General features: G+C 32.6%; 1 protein-coding gene across 1 annotated transcript in view; it reads left to right on the top strand.

The window, feature by feature from the left end:
- LOC143071191 (limbic system-associated membrane protein-like) overlaps positions 1-22270 on the top strand; it is a 45863-nt gene that overhangs the window by 6723 nt on the left and 16870 nt on the right. The window contains exon 2 of the mRNA XM_076245357.1: positions 19799-19911. Coding sequence (XP_076101472.1) covers positions 19799-19911 — 113 coding nt within the window. The remainder of the gene's footprint in view (positions 1-19798; positions 19912-22270) is intronic.

Genomic DNA, 22270 nt, shown 5'->3' with positions numbered 1-22270 from the left:
TCATTCAGAACATGTTTTTATACGAACGCGAAAATTGAAAGTTCTGTGGTCGTATATTGGTATCACGTTGGCGTCAGCGTCGTCGTCGTCGTCGTCATCCGAATACTTTTGGTTTTGCCACTATAACTTTAGTTTAAGTAAATAGAAATGTATGAAATTTAAACACAAGATTTATGACCATAAAAGGAAGGTTGGGATTGATTTTGGAAGTTTTGGTCCCAATAGTTAAGGAATTAGGGGCCAAAAAATGTCCAAATAAGCATTTTCTAGGTTTTCGCACTATAACTTTAGTTTAAGTAAATAGAAATCAATGATATTTTGCCACAAAGTTTATGACCAGAAAAGGAAGGTTGGGATTGATTTTGGGTGTTTTGGTTCCAGCTGTTTCGGAATTAGGGGCCAAAAAAGGGCCCAAATAAGCATTATTCTTGGTTTTTGCACAATAACTTAAGTATAAGTAAATAGAAATCATTGAAATTTAAACACAAGGTTTATCAACACAAAAGAAAGGTTGGGATTGATTTTGGGAATTGAGATCCCAACAGTTTAGGAATTAGGGGCCAAAAAGGGGCCCAAATAAGATTTTTCTTGGTTTTCGCACCATAACTTTAGTATTGGTAAATAGAAACCTATGAAATTTAAACACAAGGTTTATGACCCATAACAGGAAGGTTGGGATTGATTTTTGCGAGTTTTGGTCCAAACAGTTTAGGAATAAGGGGCCCAAAGGGTCCAAATTAAACTTTGTTTGATTTCATCAAAAATTGAATAATTGGGGTTCTTTGATATGCCGAAACTAACTGTGTATGTAGATTCTTAATTTTTTGGTCCGGTTTTCAAATTGGTCTACATTAAGGTCCAAAAGGGTCCAAAATTAAACTTAGTTTGATTTTAACAAAAATTGAATCCTTGGATTTCTGTGATATGATGAATCTAAAAATGTACTTAGATTTTTGATTATTGGCCCAGTTTTCAAGATGGTCCAAATCGGGGTTCAAAATTAAACTTCGTTTGATTTCATCAAAAATTGAATAATTAGGGTTCTTTGATATGCTGAATCTAACGGTGTATATAGATTCTTAATTTTTGGTCCGGTTTTCAAATTGGTCTACATTAAGGTCCAAAGGGTCCAAAATTAAACTTAGTTGTATTTTAACAAAAATTGAATCCTTGGATTTCTGTGATATGATGAATCTAAAAATGTACTTAGATTTTTGATTATTGGCCCAGTTTTCAAGTTGGTCCAAATCGGGGTTCAAAATTAAACTTCGTTTGATTTCATCAAAAATTGAATAATTAGGGTTCTTTGATATGCCGAATCTAACGGTGTATATAGATTCTTAATTTTTGGTCCGGTTTCCAAATTGGTCTACATTAAGGTCCAAAGGGTCCAAAATTAAACTTAGTTGTATTTTAACAAAAATTGAATCCGGTGTTTCTTTGATATGTTGAATCTAAAAAGGTACTTAGATTTTTTATTATTGGCCCAGTTTTCAAGTTGGTCCAAATCGGGGTTCAAAATTAAACTTTTTTGTTTGTTTGATTTCTTCAAAAATTGAATAATTGGGGTTCTTTGAAATGCCAAATCTATCTGTGTATGTAGATTCTAAATTTTTGGTCCCGTTTTCATATTGGTCTACATTAAAGTCCAAAGGGTCCAAAATTAAACTAAGTTTGATTTTAACAAAAAATGAATTCTTGGGCTTCTTTGATATGCTGAATCTGAACATGTACTTAGATTTATGATTATGGGCCCAGTTTTCAATTTGGTCCAAATCAGGATCCAAAATTATTATATTAAGTATTGTGCAATAGCAAGAAATTTTCAATTGCACAGTATTCAGCAATAGCAAGAAATCTTCAATTGCACAGTATTGTGCAATAGCAAGAAATTTTCAATTGCACAGTATTGCGCAATAGCAAGAAATCTTCAATTGCACAGTATTGTGCAATAGCAAGTATTTTCAATTGCACAGTATTGTGCAATAGCAAGAAATATCTAATTGCACAATATTGTGCAATAGCAAGAAATTTTCAATCGGAGTTATCTTTCTTTGTACAGAATAGTAGTTGAATCAACTTAAATCAGTGGTTTACACAAAATACAATGTATATTCACTTTTACTACCAACTGATAAATTAAAACAATCTTTACCATTCAGTGATAACAAGCACTTTTTTACATTTTAATATTTTATGATGTATTTAAATGAGTAGTTATTGTTGAAAACTCCATTAGAAATTTGAATTGAGATCAGTTTTGGAATAAGGGAAAAGGGGATGTGAAAAAAGGGGGGTTCAATTTTTCTCATTCCAGATTTCATAAATAAAAAGAAAATTTCTTCAAACATTTTTTTGAGAGGATTAGTATTCAACAGCATAGTGAATTGCTCAAAGGAAAACAAAATATTTTAAGTTCATTAGACCACATTCATTCTGTGTCAGAAACCTATGCTGTCAGTGATATTGTTGGCTTTTTTCTTAACTACCTCTACCCTTTTTTATTGGGAAAATATGCGTAATTTTCATCAAATTGGGAAATTTAGAATAAACCATAAATTTGACTGAAACTTCAATTTACAAACTCACTTTCAAGAGTCAAACCCTGCTTTAAAATAAGACCCTTTTTTTGTCAATGATGATATGTAAATAGACCCTCAAATCTGCACATATTGTAATTTTAGGCATAAAAATTGTATAAATGAGTGTTTTTCAGTTTGTAATCATGCACAATTACTACTGACAAATGACTGAGACTGCACTGTTTGGGAAAAAAGTTGTCTTTTTGGGAATAATTTTAAGCCATTTTTTTCAAATTGGGATTCTTCTCCAGGGGAAAAAGCCTTTATTCTCCATTAATTTAAGGCAAACAATATCACTGGCTGTGTCAACTATTTAGTCACAATCCAAATTTAGAGCTGAATCCAGCTTGAATGTTGTGTCCATACTTGCCCCAACCGTCTGGTTGTCACCTGCTTGACCAGCATTTTATCACTCAAATTAGGAATCTGAGTAACATTTTAAACCCTCACCCCGCCGGAAGTTAAATGGTCGTTCCCTAAATACTCTTCGGTTGAGTTGTGCCATGATTACTGGCTGTAGACTAGCTTGATTGTTTATTAAATCTTTATATTTCTTTTGTGTATGTTGTTATGTCAGTTTCTTAATCTTACTTAACCATATATAACGTATATCTGTTTACGACTTTTGAAACAATGATACAAAATTAAAAACTTCTGTTATACAAAGATATTCTTCGCAATGGTGTAGGTTCCAATTTTGGTAATTATACAGTATCAACTTCACGTAAAATATTTGTAGAATTTTCATTATCATCATTCAGTTTAAAATTATTTTTCTAAATGTCAATTTAGATAATAACAATCTTTTCCCGTGTTTACATAAAAATTGTTCGTACATTATCAATCAACCGAGTGACTAATGTTATTTCACCTTTATAGATAAGTTTTTATGTATCTCAATAATCGGAACACTAAATGTGTGTTGAAGGAAAAGAAAGGTTTGTTCAAGTATCGATAATAAAGCAATGAAAGATGGAAAGCTATTGATTCTGTTATGAGGATGTAACATCACTATCATGGTGTTTATATGACCCTTAGACTTAATTCGGGTTGTCTTTAGACTCTTTCGCTCAGTATTACGTAGTATACTGTTCTTTTCGGTTTCTTTCGCCTCTCTTTTGATAATCATGAATCTACTGTTATATAACCCAAAAAACATAGATTGTATGCAAATTTGATAACATACAAAAAAGGCCCAAACCTTGTATAAATGATGTGCACAAACAAAAGCCTGATTTAGACAAACATTTAGAAATCTTAAATTAACGTATATTATCTATGAAGTGATAGCATTGTGGTATCTTTATGACCCCGTCGTAGCGGAGTAGGCATTATCTTTCACCCATATCAATGATCTGTGCGTCTGCACGTCCCAAAATTGGTTTCCGTTCTCTAACTCTTTTTTGTTTGCCTCTCACAATGTTAGGTAACTCATACACAATGCTTATTACCACAAAACACAGACCAGTTTAAATATAGGTGGTGTCACTTTGATATAAGATATGCCCCTTTACAAATGGAAAAAAAATGATAGGTTTTCGTTTCTGTTTTCTAACTTAAGTTTGCCTCAACCAAATGGTATAAAACTTATACAATTCTTATTACCTCATTTCTCAGATCAAGTACAAATGTGTGTAGCGTTAGTTGTATGTCCCTTTATAACATTATATGCATCTGTTCCCCTTTTTATTTCATTTTTGCTCCGTGATGAAGGCCTCATAGTTACTTACAAATGACGAACAACAATGATAGCGCTGTTCATTTACTTTATGTGTGTTTTTGTTGTTCATGCACTAATTTTGATATCGTTTGTTTTTCTCATATATCTTTCATGAGAATCTTTGTGCAGAGTAACACTCTGACCAACTTAGCAGACTAAGTATTTGATAGCTATGTCTCAGAAAAAGTAACGGTTTCTAAAATTTCAGTAATATAGTCAACGCTAAAGTGGAAATATTACTCCAATATAAATATTAAGCTTATCTTAAGTTTACATATATTTAATCTGACGAAAACATCAGTAAATTTTAGATTTTTTTATATAATACTTTCCATAAAGCGTTCCTTCTGAATATGTGTTAGTTTGGTCTAGTAGTTTCCAAAACAGATTACATTTAGTGTGACTTCCTGTAGTATTCAAGACAACCCATTTGTTGACCCTTTGGGTGCCATCAATCATCATAAATACAAGATATGATTACGAGGAGTCTCCAAGGCTTCACATCTCTTCGTAGTACTAAAGTAATTGAAATTTGAAAGCTGTTTTGATATATCAAACTATGAAATATCTCTTACAATCAGATATAAAAGCCAGCAATTTTTAATATAATGAAAAATTCGAATTATTTGAAGGAAAAAAACGGATAAAAGTTGCGATAAAAATCTTAAACAACAATATTTGTTCTGAGTTTCAGTATCAAAAAGGAAAAAAATATAATGAAAACTTAATTATATAGGAATTTAACCTCCATATAAATCGAGGGATGATATCGCAAAACAACTTTTTTATATTATAGCTACGAAAATTTATAGTGTGTCTGCTTCAAGTTAGGAACATCGTCAATGGCCTGCATTTCTAGTCTCTAAACGGTTGCCATTAAGAGAAATTGGTATTAATGGCAGATCATAGATAATCTCTGTTAAATTAATATACAACTTTTCCAACTCGGCATGATTTGGAGTTCAACACTGCTAGACAAATACCTGTATATCGTTGGAGATTGAATGTTTTATTCAATTATTTTTTTTACTTTTTATTGGTGAATATTTGACACAATCCTCCCTATCGTCCTTTTATTTTATCATACACAATCATTTCAATTTATTCTTCAAAAACAAATCTCATATAGCATATGCATTGGGTACAAGTTTCGACAAAGAATAAGTTGTAACTGTCCATTTATTTCATAGGTTAAAACAATCAAGGATCTAAAGATTTTGGCATTCTTAGTAAACACACGAAAAAAACAAAGAATATATATATATTTTGATATAAGCGTTAACCTTTAATTTTATTTATTTTTACAGACTGATTTTTAGAATGTTAAAATTTATCCATTAATATTGTATTGATGTGAGAATTCATTATGTTTTAAACAAATTTGAATTATCTCAACGTGACTAGAAATACACAAAAAGTAATTATAAAATAAATAAAGCAATATGCCGGTAGATTAATATGTCAATAGCATTCAAACAAGATCAACTGATAAAAGTGTTCCTTATCTTAATGTAACTGACTTCAGACTAGTCTAAAAGTACAAGTTTCGTCGTGATATTCGAAGCTCCAAACGTCAATAAAACAACGATCTATACCTTAAAAAGAGGGAGAAAACGAGAAAAACAATTATTTTAATGTTAAAAAAGATAAAATAATGCAATTCTAAAGTTGAGATTATCAAGATTAACTGTATGAAAATCGGCTTTGGTTACCTTACTGCCCGCGTCACACTGTCCCGATTTTTACGCCGATGGCAAAACGATTATGGAAATTTTCAAAATCGGGACTGATCGTATCCAGATCGGGCTATTCGTAGTGCAATCTTTAACAATCGTAGAACCATCGGCCACTTTTTCTAGCCTTCGGGGACAACTTCGGGAAGGGTTCTTAATTTTTTAACATGTTAAAAAATCCCCGAAGGTGCGTCCGATGTTGAGGGTTCGTATTGAGTTCGTATCAGAATCCTCACCATCGTAATGTCACCGGGAATGCATCTTTGAACATCGTATTGCATTCGTGTTTCCATCGTTTCCATCGGGCAGTTTTGACATTACGATGTCTACACGAATGAATCACGAAGCTACCCGAAGGTCTTACGATGGCAACACGACTTCGTGAAGACCTCGTAATCCCGTCGTGTTACCATCGAACAAAAGTACGAAGGCGACAAGATAGAACTACGACGGCAATAAATCCAGCTAGATGTAAGTTAGTTTTCGCGCTAAAATACATTTAAAGTGCCATGCGCGATATGCACTGGTCAGTCTAATACGACAGTTAAGAAAGACGTTCACAAAACATGTAGCTCATATCATATGATTCTATGAGAACAAGAAAACGACAGCGTTGTTTCTATTAATTCAAATGGAACAAGAAGAGCACCTATTACAGGCTCAGGATTTACTTTTACAAGTAAAATATGATTTTTTTTTTGTCAATTTTTCATATCAAGTAACATAATGAAAATCATAAACGCGCCTCGTACACCAACACTGCAGGTACACGTACATAGGGAAACCAACTTTTTCTTCATTATTCTGATTTTTTATGTATCGTCTGAGTTGTTGTCACACGAATGTTTATCCCATATCCATTTTGTTCTCTATATGTCACATTTTTCCGCATTTGTTGCTTTCCCCACATCCTTCCTTTTGTCTATATTATTATGATATTCTCCTGGAAAGAGCTGTTTTTGAATAAAAGGGATCAACGAACCCATTACCTTACCTTTAAGATACATTTGTAGATCAGTAAACATGGGCATAATTATGGGTGATCAGACTAGTGCACACATTTTACAGTTCAAACAAGGCAATGCCGAGCGTGGCATCTCCTCTTATGTAACATATTGGGGACAAATATGGACACTATATTTGTATATGACACATGCAGCAAATGGTAAATTGAATATGCATATTTGATACATAAACTATTTTTTTAGAAATCAACCAAAACATTCAGTAACTGGAAATACCTTTAATATTGTCTTTAGAACCAGCAGGTAAAAAAAATGAGCGACCAATTTCCTGTGTATTATGCTATTTCAAGGAGAAAAAACAAGTCCATCTGCATGACCTTGACCTTTGACATTGAACGTAAAAAATGTCAGATCATTACAAGGAGGAACAATATACCAAATGTGGTTAAAATCTTTTGGTTTTAGAGTGTCCACAAGGGTGATATTGCCTTGTATTACAACTGCCACTGTGACCTTGACCTGTGAACTTTAAAGTCAATAGCGCGTAAGATATTCTTAACGAGTAACACCATACCAAGTTTTGAGCATTTTGGTTCTAGAGTGTCCATAACAATTTTATCTACACTCAACTTACATGTAGTAGGCGAGGGGATAATAAACTAAGTTTTATAAGAATTAGACAAAAAGATCGATTTCCCGCCATGCATAGCAGACTTGTACAGAAATGTTGTCGAAATTCTGTTCGATTCATAAAAAAGTTCAAAACAGGTAGAACGCATTTTTAGATCATTTGTATACTTGTATTATGTACATACATGTATTTTACCTTTATTTATCATGTGCCTTCGGCATGCATCGTAAGCTTTACACGACGTCTTTTAGACATCGTATGGCCATCGCGCCATCATCGTAATCCATCGTGTAGCCTTCGTAATCCATCGTGTAGCCTTCGTGATCCATCGTGTAGGCTTCGGCTGAGATATGAAGCTTAAATACCCGTCTTCGGTTAACCTTCGTATGTCCATCTTTTGCTATCGTATATAAGTTTGGCACCATCGTATAGACTTCGTTATTCATCGTACTTGCTTCGGTCACTTTTTGGTATTTTAACGAGATCGGGACCAACTTCGTACGAACTTACAATTTTCGCATTCGGGTGTCCATCGTATATAAAAATCGGGACAGTGTGACGCGGGCATACTTGTTATCGATCAATTGTATTGACCTTTGATTGAACATCTTCAACTGATAAAACTTTTTAACAAATGAGTTTATCCAGTTGAAAGCCATTTGAAATGATTCCATGACGTGCAAAGAATGAATGTATGGCCTAAACAACAATATTTGCTGCTGAATGTAGACTCAATGAATTAGTACAGCATTTATATTGTCTTTTTTTTCCAGTTAAATGCGCGGTGTGCTATGCAGACTAGATATATGATTGCAAGTCACACACACCATAGGAAAATTATCTGCTGGGTACTAGTTTGTCATGTATTGTGTACAAGTTATTATTGTGCAAATTATAATACGACAAACATATTATTATATTAACTATAATTTGTTTTTTGTACTTTTTACAATGACCACACAATAAACCTTATTCACAAATCCGTATAATGTGTTTGCGCAATCGTAATTGTTAGGATATTGCAACGCTGAAAAGCCTTGCAACAACTCATCTGGGCGAACTATGGAAGATTGTTGGCAAAATGTCTGGCACTTGTTCTCATGGTGGCCTATATATGTCTAGATGTGGCACACTAAATGTAAAATTTTAAATGATAGTTTAATTAACATATGAAAATATCACTCAGTCTGGTATAAACAGTTTAAGGACAAAACAGTCCTGCTTCTTTTCTGAAAGTAAAAAACAATGAAAACTCATTTAGGTGTTAATTTATTGATGAACTTAATAAAACTTTGCTCAGTGTAAGAACGTTGGCAAAAGTACTTTAAGTACTGCGTAAATGTCCAAAAAAATGAACGATTTACCGATTTATATATATATAGACAGGCCTGTACAAATGTTTTGCGGTCATTCAGTCTCAGATAGAGAATTTAGCATTAATGGCACTAGGTTTAATAATTGATGCCCGATAATGTCATATGTTCATATTTACCAGCATATATCCTTTTCTAATCTACCGTATGATGTGATCTAACGTTGTTAATTATGGTTAATCTTTGTCCAATCCATATAACCTAACCAATATTGATACGTCATCTAGTCAAGTCGTTAACTTTTCTCTATTTGTCTTCATTTCAACTTTGCAAGACAAACAAAGTTATACACGAGCCTCATTCTGAGATTATTCCATTACAAAAATTGAATTGCTTTTGTAATTTAAAAAGAAAATATTGCAATTTTATCTTTTTGATATGATTTTCTGAAATATCATTTGTATGATTGATGTGTTTCATGATGTTAGTTGCGTTCGACTGATATCTTCTTTAATAGTATGAAATTTTTATGACAAATTACACCAAGAAAAGTTAAGCCTACTTGTTGGAGTTAACTGGTGGTTTTGTTAAAGACATATTTTGTAATTATTGAAGATCCGTCGATCAAAGTTTTTGGCTGTTCAAACCAATGTTGTAGTAGATAATTTGCCATTCAGTGTAGCAATTGACTGTGAAATTACAATAGTCCGCCATGACGTGTAACTTGATTAGTAAAATGACTTTGATTAACTTGCTTGCCAAATTCGATTCATTTTTATACAAGGGTACAAATTGACTTCGTTATATCGAATAAAAGATCCTAATTACATACACGTTTGTTAAAAGTCTTGAATCATTTGCATCCATGTAAATTGAAAATTATAACTTGTGGTTCCCAACAAGCGAACTATTAAAAGGGGCATTTAATTGATTAAGTTTTCATTTAATAGTATTCTGTTCTCCTAGGACTGACTTGTCAATGTGTCTACTCTTAATTTCATGTAAATGTTTTCAGTGGTGGGAAAACAACTTATTTCCACTGTAAAAGGTCTAGTACAGAATTATTACTTCTGACAAAAGGTCTGGACCAGGAGTATTCCTTCTGACAAAAGGTCTGGAACAGGAGTATTCCTTCTGACAAAAGGTCTGGAACAGGAGTATCCCTTCTGACATAATTAAGCAAAGACACAATTCACCACTATCAAGATGTAAGATCGAATGAGGGAATAAGAAAACAACAACACAACTATAACAATATGATACCGGTCAATTTGATAGCAATATTTATTCAAGAGAGGGATACGTGCAGTTTGATCGTGAGACAGAAGCAAAAATTCAATCATTTTCCTTTTCCAATAAATCGCCAATGACTAACGATGGTTTAGTAAACGCCCGCCTGCGTCTGTCATTACGTTATCCAGTCCGTCCAAAAGACGTGCGGTAGACAATTCTCTTCGAATGCATCTTAGCTTTTATGAAAGAATATTTTATATTTAGTCTTCAGCTCGATAAAGGTTAATTGAAGCATGTTATCAATGGTTAGTTCTGGGATATGGCTACTTCCTGTTTCCTATAGTTCTTCAATCCATAATACACAGCGATGGAGCCCCAGACTCGGTATTGGCCTTGTGTATCAATGGTCTTGATATCCATCTCAATTCAAGAGTCACAGTAAAAAATCAGTTTTATGTTTATGAATACCAAGATTGTGTTTACTGTATTTGTTTTCTTCTTTTTTTTGAATGAACTGTTCGAAAAATGTAGTAATTTTCATTTATCCAACGTGAACTAAACCAAAACATGTTGTAGTTACTTCGCTGTGTAGTATCACAGTGCATAGCACAATAACAAATGCAGAATCTTGTTTCAATTTTTCTCTACAGTTTAAACTCTGTGTGTCAATGTTTTGTCTACCCATTGTTGCTTTTTGGAATTTCGCTGTTTTCATTTTGGAACAATTTAATACCACCTCTCCTAATAGGGGATAATTTTTTATATAGACCATAAGTTAATTGTGTAGTAAAAGGGCGTCATCTAATTCATTATTTTGTTACACGTATGACGATCGCTTAAATTACGCAACAGCTACTCGAGAGTCGTTTATAAATAACCTAACTCGGAAGAAAATGCCGTAATCTCAATTAATTTAGATATATCAAAGTTCATGAAATTTCTGATAAAGAAATGTGCAGCTTGATTTCTACGTCAGAAGTCTTGAAAATGACATCAGAAGAAGCGTAACGGAAACATTTTAAAATACATTTCCATGAAGCATAAAGACCAAGTAATATGTATTGTATTGATATTTATCTGATAACTCCTAAATAAGTGATCAATTTCCATAATTTTTATATTATAAAACAAATGCAAATATTCATGAAATGTTATATTTCAAACTTGATAACGCTTCGTTTCTCTGATAACGAAAGAAATAATTTGTCATGAAATTGATCTTTCAAGATCTCATAAAGTATTTTCCATATGTTATAATATCACATCCATAAAGAATTGGTGTAGATTAAATAAAACAAATCAATTTTCTAACGTCTTTGGTCACTTAAAAGAAATATAAGAATGTTTGATAAACTCTCACGGGAATCCGAAATTCACTCACTAATGTCTTGTCGATGAGTTTCACTGTAGAAGAGTGAATGTCTTTGTACCAAATTCTGATTAAACTTTATTGGTTCACAATTTCTAGTTGTAGTCCAATATTATTGATATCACCTCCGGGGGAAAGGTGATAAACATTTAATGCATGTCATAAAATATTTTCCGATTATCTGCAGTATCCAGACAGAAGTATATCAATTAACAAAGGTGATAAACAGGAAATGAAAGAAAAAGAAAGTCTAAGCTACAACTTAATCATAGAATTAATTATGATATTAATATAATTCTTCATGTTTATATGGGGAAGAATATACCAAGGGAGTGTAGCTGGTACCGCACAAAGATTAGGACATGCTTCGGTAGGATTTTGGAACGCGCTGTAGCATTTGTTGTTTTTAAAGTTTTGTGAGAGAAAAACTATGTTCATATGTTTTTGCATACAATTTAGTGTTGCAATTTTATAAACTTTAAGCAAAAGCAATGCAAAAATAGTGTATAGTTATTGACTGGGTATGAGTGGAGTAGTAAGTTTATTATTCCGAGGAGCAACTATTGTCTTGAGGCGTAGCCGAGGGCAATAGTTGTATCCGAGGGATAATAAACTTACTATTCAACGTATATCCAGTCAGTAAGTGTTTTATTATATCGAAAAAGACAACAGACAATAAATGGCGGTGATAAATCAACTATCGTAATATTAAAAAGAAGAAACCTAACCATAAGATAAATACGTTCAAATGCTAAGGCTTGAACTGACGTCAACCCTATATTAGATACGATAGGTAAAACACGACGTCGTTACTCCCGCCGTATTTTCAAAATCCTCCAATCGCGTAGCTGGATTGAAAATTCCGCGAAAGATAACGATGCTTGCGGTCAAATAGTTTCATCAAGGTCACCAAAATATTGACCGGTCCAATAGTTCAATGCTTACAAATTGAAAAAAATAGTCAAAATAATGTGTATTTTTTTATATAGAAAATGATAACCGAGGTATAATAAAAGTTTATTGCTTTTTGCTAATGCCACACGTATAAATTAAAAAAAAAATGGCAGTCAATTATAAATATGATGAGTCATGTAGTAAATACAATATCGTAGATGGTGTACTTTCATGATTGTTTTCGAAGTATTGTTATGAGAAAACTCTCTAAAAGAGACAAAATGACGTCGAAATTAACAACAACAGGTCACTATTCGGCCTTCAACAATGAGCAAAACTTATACTACATCATGAGCCATAAATAAATATAACATATGTACATTGACGTGAAATTATCCAAAGCAAACAAAACATGTTTATGTTCCCGCCACTGCAGAGGGGGCATTAATTTTATCCTTGTCCATCTGTATGTCCGTCCGTACGTTTGTAAGTCCCGAAATTGGTTTTCGTTCTCTAACTATAGTTAAATTTGCCTTAACCAAATATTCTAAAGTATAATTCTTATATGATTTGCACATTAGGGAATATGTTGATACAATTAGTCGAGAAAACTTCGGTAGTTATGGCACCCTCAACGGAGTTGGGGTGACATATTGTTATTGTTCGTTTCTTTTTTTCTTATATTTATTCTTCCACACTTTTTTGTCCATGCTATTTCTCCGAATTGGCTTGGGCAATATTGATAGAACTATACCATAATGAGGACCACTGCATAGAATTGTGCAATCGGGGTATGGCATCATCAAGATGGCTGCCGTTGCCATGGAAACTGATAAAAGGGGGAAAAATGTAAATTCTAAATCTTTCATTATAAGACCTAGCTGGATGAAACTTTATAGTAATGTTGGCAGTGGTGCCCTGAGGTACCAACAGTACTTAGCTTCTGCAAAATGGATGCCATTGCCATGGAAACTGGAGAAAGTTTAACATTGACCCTATGGGGAAAAACATCAAAGCAGTATTTTCTTAAGGAATATCAGACCAAACTCAAAGAAACATCATGAATATGTAACATGGCATAAGTCAATGTTGCAATTGTTGTTGGAATTTTCGAAATGGACACCGTTACCATGGAAACAGCAAAAATATCAAAAAATTTCAAAATGGTCCAAACTTAATGAAACTTATAATAAATAGCAACTGGCAATTGGAGATAAGACTTTGGACCTCAGAATTTCCAAAATAGCCGCCGTTGCCATGGAAACTGCAAAAATGTGAATGATTGAAAAATGGTCCAAATTTGATGAAAATTTACAGTAAAATACATTCTTATGTCTTTGTGTGCATTGACTGTTTAAACTTTCAAAAAGACTGCAGTTTAGAGGCAATGTGGGAAGGGTGCCATCCGTTATTGCTTGCAATGGCAAATCTAGTTGTTCTTGACGTTGTTCTTGATTCGTTAGACGACGTTGACCGAACTTCTTTTTGTAACCAATTTAAACAAGATTGCGGCGATAATAACACAATCCGACTCGACGTTAGAAATAGTTATTTTCATTTCGTGTTCATCGTTAAATTAAATAATAAACACAACACATTAATTTGAATTATAATAAGAGTTTTTGTTGTTTATTTTTTATCAGATAGTAAATTTCATGTAGTGCATATTTTGCATTGATCAACAAATACATTCATGCGCAAGGCCAATCCAATGACACAAATATACAATTTACGAGCGATAGAAGTTACGAGGGTGGAAAGATAAATTCTTTATCTCCAATATTAAAGAATTATAAGAATTAAACGTTTTTTAAAGGAATGTATGGACCATGTCACTCACAAGCATATCGGACTTTAATTGTTTGTTAGTGAATTTGTCGAGTTTACACACCAATAAATTCATTTAAAAAGGCCTTTAATCCTATATAAACACAACGTTTATAAATTTACAAACAAAACTCAAGTTTGAATAGAGCTGGTGTCACTTTTCAATTTTTAGAGTTATGCCCCATTAAAAAAAGAAAAATACCAGAATTTTTCGTTTCCGTTCTCTAACTTTAGTTTGTTTCAACCATGTGTTATGATACATATGCAAAATGCTTTTTAACATAAAACTCAAATCAAATACGAATTTGGGTGGCGTCACTTTTACTGTTCTTGAGTTATGTCCCTTTATAACATTCTATGTAAGCGGGTGCTTCAGCTGTGTCTCATGAACACATTCCCTATATACTGTCCTTGTCATCGTACATTATCACTATTCCTTGCCACGTTTTAACATCAATACCAGATGACTTTATAGACATAAACACAAAACATTCCTGGAGCAATTGGATGTCAAGAACATACATGCGGTGATGTTTTACCAGAAAATAATCATTGCGCTTAACACAGTATTAATACATTTGCATGTAACATGTTAAACTAAAGTTTCGATCTGAAATGTACCTGATTTATTGCTTAAACGTATATGGATAGACTAATTAATTACACATTAAACAATATTGTCAATATAACTATAAACAACTGTCATGCGAGTGGGAGGTTTAGCTAGCTATAAAACCAGGTTTAACCCACCTTTTGCTTCGGAGAATGTCAAGTCAGGAATATAACAGTTGTTTTCTAATTGTTCTGTTTGTTGTTATAGTCACTCTCACGTTTGATTTTACCAGTTTTTATGAATTTTACACATTTAGGATACACAATTTATTCCTTGTGCTCTCAAATTTGATGTTATTAAATTAAATGACGTTATAAAGGACAAGATAAGAAAAGAGAAACAATAAATTTTGTAATCAACTTATTGCTTTTAATGAACAAACTTAATGCTTTCTTTTCATGAGCAAATTTCATGATATCCCTGTTTTATTTTTAAAAAGTCCAAATTTCAATAATGAAATAATCATAAATGTTTTTAATATTGTTTCTGACATCAAAATCTACATTTTTTTATTGTACATGGACAATTTGAAAAATGATTGACAACCATGTTTGAAACCTTGTTGTACTTGTTGTAGATTCTATGTCAAGCATTATTTAGCATAGCAATGTCAGTTTGGTTTCGACTTATGAGTTTGGATATTCCTTTGATATGTTTCGCCTCTCGATCTTCAGTCAGAGTGAATTTCGCTGAAAATGACCAACCAGCTAGGCTGCATCTATAGCTTTGCAACACTCTCTGTATGCCTTCAAATGCCTTTGAATAATAACATAAACTGTACAAATTTTAAAGCATCAGATGCGCATTTAGACAATTAATTGATAATGCGAATACCAAGAGCACTGGTCACTGTTTAAAAGGTTCGAATCTTTTTCTGAAGAAGGAAAGTTTTTTTTTTGGGGGGGGGGGACTATGACACATCCGCATTATTTCAGGTGAATTCCTTAAAGAGTTAGTAAAGTAAACACAATGACATGAATGATTTATTTGGAATCGGGGGTTTTAACGTAATTATAACAAGTGAAAATCAGCGAAATTTTTAGATGGTCAAAAGAGTTTGATGAACACAAATAGTTTATTTTGACATGTCCCAACTTTCGCCATATCTTAAATTATTAAGGTTTTATTTGCTATTGACCACGATGAATGATTGCTACGTTATATTTGTAATGCACATTTCTGTAATCATTTTTCAAGTAAATATATATCTATTTTCTAGTCGTAAAGCAGCACACGGAAGAAACATATATAACACATCTAGTCTCTTTGCAGTTAAAAGTTGTAATTAACGACTGCAAATCTTATCAGTATTTGCTTGTGTATTGCTTAACCCGCCAGGTTGGTGTTTTTACTATTTAGTAATTATAATATATTTTCAAGTTTAATCCACAATGGTTTCCTTTATCTTCACCATTATCTAACACAAACCTCTAAATGATTTCGCGTCAATATTGTTATGTACTCATTTATTTTTCATGAAAAAAATAAAGTACACATTTCGTTTATGGCAATGGGTAATGTCTTTCCTTTTTGGTTCTTAACTGAATTTTATAGAGGAAATTTTTTCCATAAGAGCAAAAAAAAACCTACACTACTGAAAAAGAAACACTTTATTGACCATAACAACTTAGAATTTGAGTGTTATGTTACCGGAGCTGAGATGTTCTATTTCCGGACTAGACAACAACAGCACTTGCTTTCAGGATGGGAAATATTGTCATCCTAATATAACACTAATGTAACTAAGATTGATTTCCTTCTTGTCATTTCTACTGTATAATGGCACAAATGGAGGGAAAACGTCAATTTCAATCCAAAGTTTCTAGTAGTTTTGCTGAATGTGATATGAAAACACTATACTAAAGTAAATGCAATGATTGAGTCAATCTCTAATTTGTTTTTATTCTTTACTGTGGTCAAGTGCTCGTGAATTAAACATTTACAAGAATCTTGTTAAGGCATGTAAATAGTAAGCTTAACAAAACAAAACGGAATCTGTGTTTGCTTGCAAGTGTAAATTATTTGCAGAAATAAAAGCATTAGGTCTGAACTTCATTAATAAAAGTTTACAAATGATGGCGTACTTCAGGTTAAAATGTAACTAAATTGCTTGGTTCGTTATGTAATTGATTTCATATATAACTCCTTAATTACCATAGTTGGTAAAAAAAAAGTATCTGGCTGTTTTATTTAACTTTGTATGGTAATTATTGACTGACATTAATTATTGTTACTAACATGCAAAATTTCTAATACAGTATACAGTTTAAATGAGAAAACTGACAAAGTCTTTTATTTTGGAAGCAAGACACACCCAAAATGGTATAAGAATAACAATTTAAATCTTCGTACGACGGCTCTCATTTTTTAAACTGAAACGAAATTCACGAAAGTAATCACTTATTGAATTTTTTTAACCTCTTCTTCTTTGAAATTATTGCCTTTCAATGAAAAAATGTTTAAGTACATGTTTTACCATCCATGCATAAGAAATTCGAGAGATAAATATATAAGAATATTTTCATATTATTTTGAATTCATTAAATATAGATTCTTACATTGATACGAGTGGATAATCGGATTTATCCAATCGAGATAGTTAAATTATCAATTTTAAAGTCCGAGCCTCGCCGAGGACTTTAAAATTTATAATTTATACACACAGTTTGGCATCGCACAAGGGTTTTCTCCTACTGTTATTGGTGTCTTTTTACTGAATCCATGATATGCTGGATATATAGTCTTAGAGACATGATGGTTTTTTTGGGATACGATTGCTTTCAATCAGTCTGTAGACTTATACTATTGGCTCAGTGCAATGCCCTCACGTCAACCGTTTTATTCTAAACGGTAAGGAACATCACAGATTCTTAAGATTGTCTTGCTTTAAAAGGTAAAAACAAACAAAGGAATTGAACTTAAACAATTTTCCTAAAATGTTCTTTCATAATCTTCATGTTTGATAATTCCCTTGACTTATATGCGTGTTTTAACAACACGGAAAATCAGAATTAAGCAGTATTTATATTTAGTGTTTTTATAAATTTAGAAACACGTCAGAGGGAATTCCCCAGTTTTGATAAAAATGCGAGGGTTCTCTGAATTCCGATAAATCTGTCATATAAGAACTGAAGTGGAGTTTTTCTTATATGTTACGTAACCGTTATGAAACTGATATTTGAGATTGTACTTCCATAAAGAAATAGAGAATCATCCAGTTCGTTAAATAACCATTTAATATACGTTCTTGCTCCAGGGTTTGATTTGGTAATTATGCGTATAGTTTTCTTGACTTGGAGGGGTATCAGATTGAATGGTTGCTCTGGATTCCCCACTCAATTGATTAAATTATAACTCATGGGATCTTTCCTATGTATGTCTGCTATTGAGGGTTATTGTTGTTGCATAATTTTAAATCATATGCATCATTTTAATTAAAATAAATGTAGTCCACATCGTAAGGTTGTAACTAGAACACCCCTTCAGGCGAAATTGAGTCTTCCATATTATCGGTTTGAGTTTTCTCCCTTCCGGAAGTAACTTCCGTGAATTCTGAATCAAAACAACACGTCGAGTATTCAATTAGCTCGTTCTGCCGATAAACGTCGTATTGTATTAAAAACGATCGCAATTTAAACCGAGGAATGTGTACGGAAAGGAGTCATGATCACTGACCCAAAGGAAATTAAATATTTAAAGAGTTAGGAATGGGGTTCCTCCTAGATTTAACCAAGGACGTATAGCTAACATAATATACGTGCTTGAATTAACGTAGGAAAATAGGTAATAAGATACTAAGTGATATACCTTCTCTCACTCTGAGTCTCAGTGACTGCTGTGGAAAGTAAACTTGGAATTGATAGTACAAAAATAAAACACAATAGGCCTAAGTACATTGTTCATACACTTTTATCCGGGATTGGCTATTTTGTAACTATTCAGATTACGTAAATTACATTTTACATGTGCAGTTGAATTAGTTTTGAAAATAATATTATCCAGCTACATGTATACATGTAACAACGAAACAATGGCAATCGTATCCATCAGAGCAATCTGCTCTGTGATTATTAGTTGTTTTTGGCTTTGAACTACCTGTCAGTAACTGCAAGTGGTCTCAGATCTGTTTTTTTTTTTTTTTTTTTTATCTCATTGATGTATAAATACCCTACAATTCCGGTTTGTGTTTTTGTACGAACTTTTTATCGGTCAAATGAGTTAACATTAAGAAAACGGCGAGTTTAAACGTGCTGAGCACTCACAACATGTTTAAACAAGAACAAAAATCTTTTAAAAAGGTCTTATTTCATTCTGATATATATCATAAAAAACTACTTTTAGATACATAGAATGTGCCTGTCCTAAGTCATGACCCCGTAGTTCTGTGCTAAGTCATGACCCCGTAGTTCTGTGCTAAATCATGACCCCGTAGTTCAGTCCTAAGTCATGACCACGTAGTTTAGTGGTTGTCATTGGTTCATTTCTGATGGGTTTGTTATTTTGTAAATTGTTTTGTTACATCAAATTAAGCCGTTAGCTTTCACAATTCAATTGTTTCATATTTTCCAAATCGGGCGTTTCATAGCCGACTCAACCGTATGGGTATTTCTCGTTGTTTCAGGTCGTACGGTTTTCTATAATCACTTACATCCACTTCATTTGAATTATGTTGTGTTGTTGTTTAAATGGCAATCATACGACTTTTCCTTATTTTTATACAGAATATGAAAGCATCACAATAGTATTGTTCATAACTATATTATTGTTGTTGCATAATTATAATGCATGTGACCGAGTTAATTGTACAATTTACAGTAATCTTTTTTAAATCAACCTTCTATTAAGGCAATAGTGATAGGAAGCGCAAGCTATGGAATTGTCAAAATATAAACTCGTTTTCAAACATCTTTATTTTCAGTTACAAGTACATTTCCACACCAATTTGACAAATATTCTACACACAACGTTACAGTGACAGAAGGGCAACAGGCAATCCTTCCATGCCATGTTGAATCCAAAAAAGAAATTATGGTAAGTTCTGTAAGATCATATAAAAGTACTAATCGTCCTCCTGTTTGCCTATAAAAAGTTTTGTTTTTTTTTCTAATTATTAAAATTGAGGCTTAAACATTACAACAATGTCTTGGCCAATGTTGGGTATTACTATAGTATTAATGAATGGGTGTTTTTATAATGGCCCTGTTATATGCCCAAGGTCTGTTATAATGGTCGAGGAAGTCTGTAATGGCCCGAGGCAACGCCGAGGGCCATTACAGACATCCGAGGCCATTATTACTGACCCGAGGACATATAACAGAGCCATTATAAAAACACCCATTTCTTAATACATTTATTAACCAACTGAATAAAAGTGTATGTGTTAATATATCAAATATCCAAGATATTAAGTTGACAGAAGTTATGTGTTGAAAAACAGGAGGAACAGTGATCCCTGTATATGGTCCTTTAATGTTGGTTGCTGGTTACTAAATTAAATAAAATACAAAAAAGTATTATACTCTTTACAACTTAATTTTATTAACTTTATTAAAAACCCTAACTGTGATTTATACAGACAAACCGGGCATTAATACAGGGCCATTACAGAAAAACAGGGCCATTACAGAAAAAAACAGGACCATTACAGAAAAACAGGGCCATTACAGAAAAACAGGGCCATTACAGAAAAAAACAGGCCCATTACAGAAAAACAGGCCCATTACAGAAAATATGTTATTTTTAATAACCAGTCATTTTTGGCAATAATGTACTTAGTTGGTTAATAAATTAAAATACAACCGGAAAGTAAAATAATCATTATGTTCATATAAAAAAACTCTTCATAGATACCTGGGTTGAAATTTTGTATCTACGCGAGACGTGCGTTTCGTCTAAATAAAAATAATCAGTGACGCACGATTCAAAAAAGTTAGAAGGGCCACATAAAGTACAAAGGTGAAGAGCAACGAGTACCTAAAATTGCTAAACCAACTATACTGTTTTATTTGAATTATAATAATCAAGCTATTTGAAATAATGTTATGGTTTATTTTAGACACTTTGACCGGTATTCGAAATCAATCAACCTGTTGTTGCAACATCAATTCTCCAAAACACGCATAAATATAAACATGCATGGACATTTTTTTTTAAGTAGCCATGGGTTTGTATGTCCTTGAATTATAATCTGTTTCGAAGTCATCATTTCAATGTTAACTCATTTTCTCTAATACAATAGTAAAGGATGCAATTTCCATGTCGTAGTAAGGCAAATCGAATAAATTAAAGTATTATTAAGAATCTTTATATATTGATAACATTGATATTGCCCACATGCATATAGCATATTGAATACAGATGCATGTGATCTTTTCTATATTTGACTGAATTCAATGGGGGGAATCCTTGTTTTAAGTCAATACATTATTCTATGAAGGATTAGTCGTTTTTTTATAAACTAGGAATAAATTCACAGTGAGAATTATTGTATCAATATCTACGTTTTGAAATCTTTTGTGTTTTCTATACAGTAAGCCAATCAATCACTTATTGTTTTGGAACGTTTGTTGTTACTTGTACAACGTTTTACAAAGAGGAACAGCGTTAAAGAAAGCACCGCTGTCTTTGAAGTATAACAATCTATTGGATATTTCTATTGCTATAACGTATAATACCAATCGATCCCAGTACAATTCTATAGGCATTTCCTTTCATCTAATGTCTTATGATCTCAAATTGACAGTGATTGTTAAAAGTCAAGAAGACTCTAATCACTTCTGAGAATTGGCTGTTGGTTTTAATATGAAAGATAAACAAGGCACGGTAAAGATATTACTTATCTAAATAAATTGTCTCTCAGAAAAATATCATGTTGAATTGTCTTATCGATGAAGATGAATGATAGACCCTTATCTATCTTGAGATATATAAACATAACACTAAAAGTTTGTCAAATTTCTCTAAGAGTTTAGAAAACATGTATTTCAGAATTATTTTTCAACGACTAAGCTGATATCGCTCTTCAAGACGTCACAATGATCAAGCGTTCTTTCTGTGTGTTCTTGGTTAACATCGTCTTGTCCATTAATTTCTAATGTGTGCCGCTCGACAGCAAATAGTCAGTTTTCATTATTACACCAAGATGTCTTTAAATGAAGTCGGATACCCTGCATTTATCATACTTTTAAAAACCAAATGACCAAACCGTTTAAAGAATCCCCTCCTGAAAACTATCATTCTGCATTGGCAAAAATATCTTAGGGTAAATTAGATACATACGTTTGGACTAACGCCCTCAAGGTGTACCATTTATAAACTGCTGGCTGATTTTTTTTTTCTTCAAAATTTAGATTTGTATGCCCAAGCCGTAGCGCAGGGGCATTATGTTTAC

This window comes from Mytilus galloprovincialis, chromosome 4 (assembly GCF_965363235.1).
Source record: "Mytilus galloprovincialis chromosome 4, xbMytGall1.hap1.1, whole genome shotgun sequence".
Classification (NCBI taxonomy): Eukaryota; Metazoa; Mollusca; class Bivalvia; order Mytilida; family Mytilidae; genus Mytilus; species Mytilus galloprovincialis.
The sequence above is the reverse complement of the archived record's forward strand: the minus strand, read 5'-3'. Positions and strand labels throughout refer to the sequence as shown.